At 39.0% G+C, this 10193-nt stretch overlaps 1 protein-coding gene across 1 annotated transcript; it reads right to left on the minus strand.

Moving 5' to 3' along the window:
* Positions 1-5798: 5798 nt before the first annotated feature.
* LOC118858428 (isochorismatase domain-containing protein 1) lies at positions 5799-7040 on the minus strand. The gene has a single exon (XM_036768944.1). It carries the CDS (start codon positions 6957-6959, stop codon positions 6252-6254), a length of 708 nt encoding a protein of 235 aa, XP_036624839.1. The 5' UTR covers positions 6960-7040; the 3' UTR covers positions 5799-6251.
* Positions 7041-10193: the final 3153 nt, after the last annotated feature.

The raw sequence follows: 10193 nt of genomic DNA on the forward strand, positions 1-10193 counted from the left end.
AACCTGTGCAGGGTCCTAGGCGAAAGACTTTATATTTTCTCCCTTTTTCTGTGTCCTTCCAAAATTAGCTGTCCTTTGTCTCCTTTCCTCTTTGTGTTGCTCCTGCCATCCAAGGTGACACTCACCAAATTAATTAATATCTTCTACTATATTAGTGGCATCAATGGTGTTAACTCTATCATATAATGTTTTGCATTTCAAAAAGGGTCTCCTTGGCACTGTGTGCCTCAGCCCTTAGAAAGGACATTTGTGGGCTCGTAGGATTTTGAGATTAAAAGGGTTTTGAGAGATCTACTAGTGAGACCCCTATGTTTTATAGAGGACACTGAGAACCAGATTTGTTAAATAAATAGCTCAATATCATACAAATGCCAAGTGGTGTGAGGCAGCTTAACACACAAGCATAAGGGCAAAGTTGGGAATCTAGGTCTTCTGACTCAAAATCCATTACACTTACTATGGAATGAACCCAAATGAGTGTTTCTGGATTATGAACTCCTTGAGGGCAGGGACTGTCTTTTGCTTTTTTCTGTATCCCCAGCACTTAGCACGGTGCCTGGCATCGGGTGGGTGCTCCATATATGTTTGTTGACTGACTGTTTTTCAGAATTCAATTCAATTCAGTAAGCTCTTATCGAGTTTCTACTATATACGGTAACTATGCTAGGTTCTAGGGCATAGATTCTTTTTTTTCCTTTTTAATTTTAGTCCCCTTTGACAATCTATAAACTTCTTAGACCAATGTTTAGAAAAACATGAAATAAATCAGATTACAAAGGAAAGTGATTAAATTGAAATAAAGTTATCAGTTTTAAAAAAATCAAGGTCACAGATCCCAGATTAATAACACCCTGATCCAGAAATTCAAAGACAAAAAAAATTGAACGCTAGCAACATATATGCAGATTTTTGTTGTTATTCAGCTGTTTCAGTCATATCCAACTCTTTGTGGCCCCGTTTGAGGTTTTCCTGACTGGAGTGGTTTGCCATTTTCTTCTCCCACTTATCTTACAGATGAGGAAACTGAGGCAAACAGGGTTAAGTGACTTGCCCAGAGTCACACAGCTAATAAATATCTGAGTCGAGAGTTGAACTCAGGGAGAGGAGTCTTCCTGACTCCAGGCCCGGAACTCTATCCACTGTACCACCTAGCTGCCTGTGCATACAGATAACATAATCCAAAGGTAATTTCAGTATATAAAGAGAACATTCCCAACCGTGAAAAGAGGGAGATCAGAAATGTCTACCAAATGAGCCTTGACAGAAGCCAAGGATTTTAAGAGGTGGAGCTGAGGAAGTCCATTCAAGGCATAGGATTCTTTGTGGAAATGAACAGAGGTAGGAGAAGGAATGCCAAATTGAAGAAATAGCTGAGTTCTTGACTGAAATGCAGAGTGTGTAGCTGAGAGTAATGTAAAGCTGGAAAAGTAGATAGGATCCAGCTTGTGAATGGCTTTGAATGCTAGTCTAAAGAGCTTTGATTCTTTTCTTGTGACAATAGAGAATCAGGGAAAGTTATTTGAGTAGGGATATAACATTGTCAGGCTTGTTCCTTCCCTCAGGTTACAGCATTATGGTGCCTGATGGCTCCATCTATGTGTAGAATCAACTGTACAATTGAGGCGTATTTGGTTATGCTAATTTCATAGCTAATACTTACAATATAGTAGAAAGAACAATTACCTAGGATTCAAGAGAATCAGGTTCTAGTAATAATTTTGTCATTTATTATTCCTATGATCAAGTCACTTACCCTCTCTAAGTCTCAGTCTTCTTATCTGTAAAATGAGGGGGTTAGATTAGAAGATTGCTGAGTTTCTTTCAGGCTTTTGACATTCTAGGACTCTATTAATTGTTGAATATTCTATGGATCATTCAAAACTCAAATGAATCTGTGATCTCATCCATGTAAATATTCCCTCCAATGGCACAAATCATAACCCATCAGTGTCTGTCCATTCATTGTGACTCTCATCTATGTCCTCCCATAAGCTCACCACAGGGGATATCCCAAACCTGCTGGGGATCTTCCATATTTTTTCTTAAGAGGATGTAACAACAATACTGCTAGCAGCTACCGTGGCTTTGTAAGGCCAATAACACCAGCACCCAGGTGGGCTGCTAGCATTGGTTCTTTGATCTGCTTTTCTAAGGAAAGCAACTTTAAAGGGTTAACAATCTTACTTTAATTAAACATGCATATATCATTCACTTAGTTCAGGGGGAAAAGCCAGCACCCTGAATTTCAGAGAAAATACAAACAGAAATTAGAAGCAGAAATTACATAAACAGAGCAAATAAACAACAATCAATAAACAGACTTCTAATTATCTGACCATAGCAATACACATGCAGTTACCAGAAAGAGAAACACCAACATCTGGGTTTTCAAAGAGGGTGGGGGAAGGGGGCTCCAATGGCTACCCAGAGTCTTGTCTGGTCAAATCACCAACACTCTTCCAATTAGTGGGCCCTTAAACAAAACGTCTCCTCCTGCAGTTCTGAGAGTTCTTGATTCTGTGTTCAATGACTATCCTCTGTGTATATATACCCTTTTTCAGGGCCTCAGGGCTTCCCACCTCTGGAGACCTAATTAGCAAAAGGGTATCGTATTGGCTTTCATACAAACAAAGGCAAGACTCAGTCAAAGGCACTTGATTGCCTTAGTGCTGAGAAGCACTCCAAAAGAAAAAACAGTAAAAAGTCCCACCTTGCCTGCCTTTACAAATGAGTATTCCAAAGGAGCTCATGGGCTGTCAATGGTTGTCCATATGAAATCCAACCCATTATGAATCCCATGCAATTTTAATATAACATAACATAATACATATACCATGTATAACAGATAATATATGTAATATTCTATATTATATAATAATAAACATATATAACAATAATTTTAATATGTTTTCATTTAACCAGTATGTGATGACTTCTCTCACTTTGCTTTGTTATCTTCTATATTGCCTGATTTAGGATTGTTGGAAATAGAACTTGTACTCAGGAGACAATGAGGGAACGATAGATGACAGTCTATAATAAAGTGCTAAACTACGTAGTACAGACAGTGAGTGCAATAGGAGTTTGGAAAAGGGAGAGTTCAATGTGGGCCAGAGTAGTTTTAAAAGAGGGAAAGGGAATGGCTTAACATGTGTGTGGAGGCTGAGTGTCATTTTCAAGAGCAGGACTAGTGCTCGCCAAAATGTGTTCATAACCTAGAATCTGTGCATGTTTTCGAAAGTTTCCACATCTAAGTCACATAACCGAAATACTTTAAAAAAGTATTTGCCAAAGTATTTTACTGATTTCTGGGTAACAGAAAAGTTGTGGGAGCCTTGTACAAAGTAGCAACAAGCCTTTAGCCAGATGGCCTCCTAGCAGTGGCCTCTGGGGAACAATTTGTGGTTAAGTTGTGACAGTGCAATATCTAATGGGACTGGCCAATTGGAATGCAACTTCAGTGCCGTTTTTAGGAAGCCCTGAAATAAAAGGATAAAAGGGAATTATCTGACTGGCTAGCTAAGGTCAAACCCATATGATTATAGAACAACAACCTTGTGGCTTGGAACCAGTGAGCCTTGCTATATTTTTCACAGAAAAATCAATTATACATTTTCTAAGTGGATTAACACACTCCAGGGAGTGCAACTGTTGAAGCTAACTACATCTGTTGGGTTACAAATACAGCAAAACAAGTAGTATTAGAGGTTTCTAAATTATGTGGAACACAGCTTCCCGATCCACCAAAAAAAAAAAGAAAAAGAAAAAAAGAAAAAAAAAAAGAATCCCCAGGAATAGCTGTAAAAGATCTGCTTATACCTAACTAGGACCTAGAGAAAGAGGCTGTTTGGTGTTTGTGACTCTGTGTAACTTAATCCACCATTGACAAAACCATTCTCATGGCTTTTTTCACTCCTTCCTGTAAACTTCAAAAGAAGTTCTGGAATGGAATAGGTTTACCATATTTCTTTTTTTTTCTTTTTTTTTCCTTTTTTTTAATTTAAATTTATTTATTTAACATATTTGGTTTTCAGCATTGATTTTCACAACAATTTGAATTACAAATTTTCTCCCCATTTCTACCCTCCCCCCCACTCCAAGATGGCATATATTCTGGTTGCCCTGTTCCCCAGTCAGCCCTGCCTCTATCACCCCCCTCCCCTCTCATCCCCTTTTCCCTTCCTTTCTTGTAGGGCAAGATAAATTTCTACGCCCCATTGCCTGTGTATCTTATTTTTTAGTTGCATGCAAAAAACTTTTTTTTTTGTTTTTGAACATCTGTTTTTAAAACTTTGAGTTCCAAATTCTCTCCCCTCTTCCCTTCCCACCCACCCTCTCTAAGAAGTCGAGCACTTCAACCTAGGCCACATATGTATCATTATGTATAACCCTTCCACAATACTCATGTTGTGAAAGGCTAACTACATTTTGCTCCTTCCCAACCCATCCCGCTTTATTGAATTTTCTCCCTTGACCCTGTCCCCTTTCCAAAGTGTTTGTTTTGATTACTTCCACCCCCATCTGCCCTCCCCTCCATCATCCCCCTCCTTTTATTTTTTTTTATCTTCCTCCCTCTTCTTTCCTGTGGGGTAAGATACCCAACTGAGTATGTATGGTATTCCCTCCTCAGGCCAAATCTGATGAGAGCAAGGTTCACTCATTCCCCCCTCACCTGCCCTCTCCCCTCCTCCCACAGAACTGCTTCCTCTTGCCACCTTTATGCGAGATAATCCACCCCATTCTATCTCTCCCTATCTCCCTCTCTCAGTATGTTGCTCTCTCATCCCTTAATTTCATTTTATTTCTTTTAGATATTTTCCCTTCATCTTCAACTCACCCTGTGTCTGCTCTCTCTCTTTTACATATATATACACACATATATATACATATATATATAAACACATATATATATATATACACATACATACACATGCATACATATACATATAGATACATACATACATACACATTCACTTATATATATATATATATACACATAAACATATATATATGCATATTCCCTTCAACTACCCTAATACTGAGGTCTCATGAATCATACACATCATCTTTCCATGTAGGAATGTAAACAAAACAGTTCAACTTTAGTAAGTCCCTTGCAGTTTCCGTTTCTTGATTACCTTTTCATGCTTCTCTTGATTCTTGTGTTTGAAAGTCAAATTTTCTATTCAGTTCTGGTCTTTTCACTGAGAAAGCTTGAAAGTCCTCTATTTTATTGAAAATCCATATTTTGCCTTGGAACATGATACTCAGTTTTGCTGGGTAGGTGATTCTAGGTTTTAATCCTAGCTCCATTGACCTCCGGAATATCGCATTCCAAGCCCTTCGATCTCTTAATGTAGAAGCTGCCAGATCTTGGGTTATTCTGATTGGGTTTCCACAATACTCAAATTGTTTCTTTCTGGCTGCTTGCAGTATTTTCTCCTTGATCTGGGAGCTCTGGAATTTGGTGACAATATTCCTAGGAGATTTCTTTTTGGGATCTATTTGAGGAGGTGATTGATGGATTCTTTCAATTTCTATTTTGTCCTGTGGCTCTAGAATATCAGGGCAGTTCTCCTTGATAATTTCTTGAAAGATGGTATCTAGGCTCTTTTTTTGATCATGGCTTTCAGGTAGTCCAATAATTTTTAAATTCTCTCTCCTGGATCTATTTTCCAGGTCAGTGGTTTTTCCAAGGAGATATTTCACATTGTCTTCCATTTTTTCATTCCTTTGGTTCTGTTTTATAATATCCTGATTTCTCATAAAGTCACTAGCTTCCACTTGCTCCAATCTCATTTTTTTTCTTTTAAAATAGTTTTCATTTAATCAGTTTACATTGTGAGAAAGCATGGAATCCATATAACATTTATATATAAATCTTATGTTAATGTCAGAAGTGAAACCACTCACAGGTACTTTTTATTATGAACAAGTGACCAATTGAGAAATTTCACATTAGTATGAACTTTCAAGAGCTGTTACAACAAATAGGGCCAAGTATAGTATTTTAAAAAGAAGGAATAATGATGAAATGAAGGAAAGAAATAAATAACAAACACCGAAAACCCTTGATTTTTGTGACCAAATTCTGGTACCCAAATAGACTAATAAAATCAATTTTGTGAAGACAAGAGAAAAAAGTAGTCAGTTTTTAACATTTCAATTGCAGTACACGTGAGAAGACAGTACATCTACGTTTATGATTTTGTTCTTATCTAGGGTGGATTAATAACAAATCCTTTAAAATCCTACACTTTGGAAAGTAGACCAGATTCTGGGGCACTTGCTTTAATTAGGTTCTGTATTTCCTTGAATTTTGGATGGTCTTTGTCGGCTACCAGCTGTAACAGCACCGCCTCACTTGTAGTAACTATTATTCCAGTACGAGCAAGACGCTCAAGAGCAAACATCCTGTCCATCATGCTTCTTGATGAAGTGGCATCAGCTACAATGTGAACTTCAACACCTCGGCCAACCAATTCCAGAGCTGTTTGCTGAATGCACACATGAGTTTCTACTCCAAACAAGACAACACTATGGACTCCAGGAATTTCTGCTAATGCTGCTTCTACTTCTGGTATTACCATTGAAAACTTAGTCTTCGGAAGTACCAGTTTCACACCTGTTAAATCAATTTCTTGTACAGTACTGCCAAGACCTTTGGGGTACTGTTCTGTTACAATAACTGGAATTCCTAAAATCCGTGCCCCTTGCAACAATCTTTGTCCTACACTAATGATATCACTGAAATACTTGATGGCTGGTCTGAATCTTTCTTGCATATCACAGCAAAAATATACAGTGCTTGAAGGTGTAAGATTTCCCAGTGTGGTAAGCTGGATCTGCAAGGGAACCAGGCGAACTTTGCAGCGTTCGCTCACCAGGAAGCCCTTGGGTAGGTCTACATACTGGCCCCACTCCTCGGCCAAAAGCTGCACCACAAATTTGCGGTGCATGTCTATCTGGTCGCCGTAAAGGCTCAGGAACTTCTGGATGAGCAGTTCGTGGCCCGCTCCGTGCGGCACGGTGGAGGGCCGGGCAAAAAAAAAACTCCAATCTCATTTTTAAGGTAGTATTTTCTTCAGTGGTCTTTTGGACCTCCTTTTCCATTTGGCTAATTCTGCCTTTCAAGGCATTCTTCTCCTCATTGGCTTTTAGGAGCTCTTTTGCCATTTGAGTTAGTCTGTTTTTTAAGGTGTTGTTTTCTTCAGTGTATTTTTCAGTATTTTTTTGGGTCTCCTTTAGCAAGTCATTGACTTGTTTTTCATGGTTTTCTCACATCCTTCTCATTTCTCTTCCCAATTTTTCCTCTACTTCTCTAACTTGCTTTTCCAAATCCTTTTTTTAGCTCTTCCATGGCCTGGGACCAGTTCGTGTTTTTCTTGGAGGTTTCTGTTGTAGGGTCTTTGACTTTATTAATTTCTTCTGTCTGTATGTTTTGGTCTTCTTTGTCAGCAAAGAAAGAATCCAAAGTCTGAGACTGAATCTGGGTGCGTTTTCGCTGCCTGGCCATATTCCCAGCCAACTAACTTGACCCTTGAGTTTTTCAGTGGGCTATGACTGCTTGTAGATTACAGAGTTCTATGTTCCACGTTTGGGGGGGAGGTGCCAGCTCTGCCACACCGGCCCTGCTCCTTCCCCAAGAACCCCCAACCCGAACTGGGCTTAGATCTTTGGCAGGCTGTGCACCCCTGCTCTGATCCGCCACTTAATTCCTCCCACCAGGTGGGCCTGGAGCCAGAAGTAACAACAGCTGTAGCTGCCCCACCTCCGCTGCCCCTGGGGCTGGAAGCCGAACTGCGAACTCCTTCCACTCCTGCAGCTTTTCCCACTAACCTTCTCTGTAGTCTTTGGTGTTTGTGGGTTGAGAAGTCTCGTATCTGCCGCAGCTCACTGAATCATGGCGCTAGGGCCCCCTCCGCCCGGCTTCTGGTCTGGATGGTCCACGACGCTCAGGCTGGGCTCTGCTCCACTCTGTTCCCAGCTCCCAGCTCCCAGCTCCGAGCTCCGTGTGGGATAGACCTCACCCAGAGACCATCCAGGCTGTCCTGGCCTGGAGCCCTGCTTCCGTCTGCTGTTTTGTGGGTTCTGCCGTTCTAGAATTGGTTCAGAGCCATTTTTTATAAGTTTTTGGAGGGTCTCGTACGGAGCTCACACTATTCTCTGCTTACCAGCTGCCATCTTGGCTCCCCCCCACCACCATATTTCTTAAGTACACATACATTTATGTCACATATAAGCTTCATGCTGTCCCTCCTTTCCCTGTACCCATTATATGACTATAGACAGCAACCAAGCTGTCATGGGTTAGCAGTTCCACCTAGAGGCCAATATTGGGGACCCATCTGACTATCTCTTCCCTGTTTCCTCCTTTTGTTTCCCATGCTGGGCAACTACATATATAGCATAGTCTCTCCCTTTATTCTGTTTTCCATGAATCAATTAATTTCACCTGAGACAATGCCTTATATTTCTACAGTCTATTTACTGTTCTCTGTAGAGGAGAGTTAGCTAAGTAGATAATGTTCTGGGCTTTTGTTTCAAGAAACCCTGGCTTCAAATCACACCTTGAATGCTTACTAGCTTTGTGACCCTGGACAAGTAAGTTATCTAAGTTCTCTGAGCCCCTGCTTCCCCATCTGTCAAATGAGGATGATGACACCTGTACTACCTACTTCACAAGGATATTTTCAAGATCAGACTATTAATACAAACCACTTGACAAATTTTCAATAATAAATTTACAACATAAATTTTCAATTTTCTATATTATTGCTGTTTATTATTACTTGCAACTTTCCTAATCCTTTTCATCCATCCACTTAGCGATTATCTAATCATTTTACAGGTCAGGAAACCAAAGTCTAAGAAATGTAAACAATTCTTTATTTTTCATACAGCTAGCTAGTGGCAAAGATAGGACTAGAATCTAGGTATTTTAACTTCCAGTTCAATGCTCTTTTTAATACATTTATTTACTGTATTTAATTTCTTGTTTCAGGATTTTACTTTCTTCTATTTTCATTACAAATTAAGTAATTAACATTTACATGTTACTTTTTACAAAGTGCTTTCCCCACAAAAGCCCTATATAAACAATGGGAATATAGTTATCCCTTTAAAAACACAAAAACACCCAAAAAATCCCTAGGCTCAATAAGGTTAAATGACCTGTTGATGTTTACATAGCTAATACATATCAGAGCAAGAATTCAAACCTACGTTTCTAAATCCGGTACTTGTTCCCATAAGGAATGATGTCTCTCTTCTATATTATAGTATAGTACTTTCATGAGCTTATGGTTAAGTAGGATTTTGTGGGTTAGATTCAAATAAGAGAATATATGTAAACTATGCTGCAATCCTTACAATGTGGTATATTGTTAGCTATTATTAATTATCTTGTCCCAATTTAGGATCTTTATATTATTATATGATCATAGGGAGATAAAACAGTTTGGTTCACTAATTAATTTCAAAGATACAACCCATTTATAAGTAGGAAACTTTGTATATATATATATATATATGTATATGGGGGAAGTGTTGTGTACATAATTGTATGCATATCAGACTATCAGATTGTCCCTTCACATTGGCTTTTGAGTAGTGGTGGTGGTGGTAGTAGTATATAGCCTATTTGGAAGTAAACAAAGAAGCTGTGATTTGTCATCATGAGGAATTCCTAGCATGAAAACTTCTTCTTCCAGGGAAGAACCCACCTGTTTATGACTTAATATAGAGGTTGCAGGGAGTTGCCTAGGTGGGGTTGTATTGGAACCAGCTCAAATTGACTGAGAGAAGCCTTTGTTCACTTTTAAGCGTGAACGTTTATCTCTGCCTTGGAAATGAGCAAATACTATAAATTAAGGCTTTATTTATTGCTTTCGTGATTGTCTAGAATAGACTTAAGAAAGTAATAAAAAAACTTAATAAGGAAAAGTAAACTTAAAAGTGGGCAGCTAGGTGGTACAGTGGATTAAGGGTCAGGTTTAGAGTCAGGAGGATCTGAGTTCAAATTTGAGCTGAGACACTTACTAGCTGCGTGACCCTGAACAAGTTACTTAGCTTTATTTGCCTCAGTTTCCTTATCTGTAGGAAATAGCAACTATTCCAATATCTTTGCCACAAAAAAAAACCCAAATGGGGTCACAAAGATATGACTGAAAAGACTAAACAAGAAAACTCAA

The sequence above is a fragment of the Trichosurus vulpecula genome, chromosome 1, assembly GCF_011100635.1.
Source record: "Trichosurus vulpecula isolate mTriVul1 chromosome 1, mTriVul1.pri, whole genome shotgun sequence".
In the NCBI taxonomy this organism is placed as follows: domain Eukaryota; kingdom Metazoa; phylum Chordata; class Mammalia; order Diprotodontia; family Phalangeridae; genus Trichosurus; species Trichosurus vulpecula.

Excerpts from the sequence above, each read along its gene's own strand:
- LOC118858428 (XM_036768944.1), bottom strand. The coding sequence starts at position 6,959 with ATGCACCGCAAATTTGTGGTGCAGCTTTTGGCCGAGGAGTGGGGCCAG.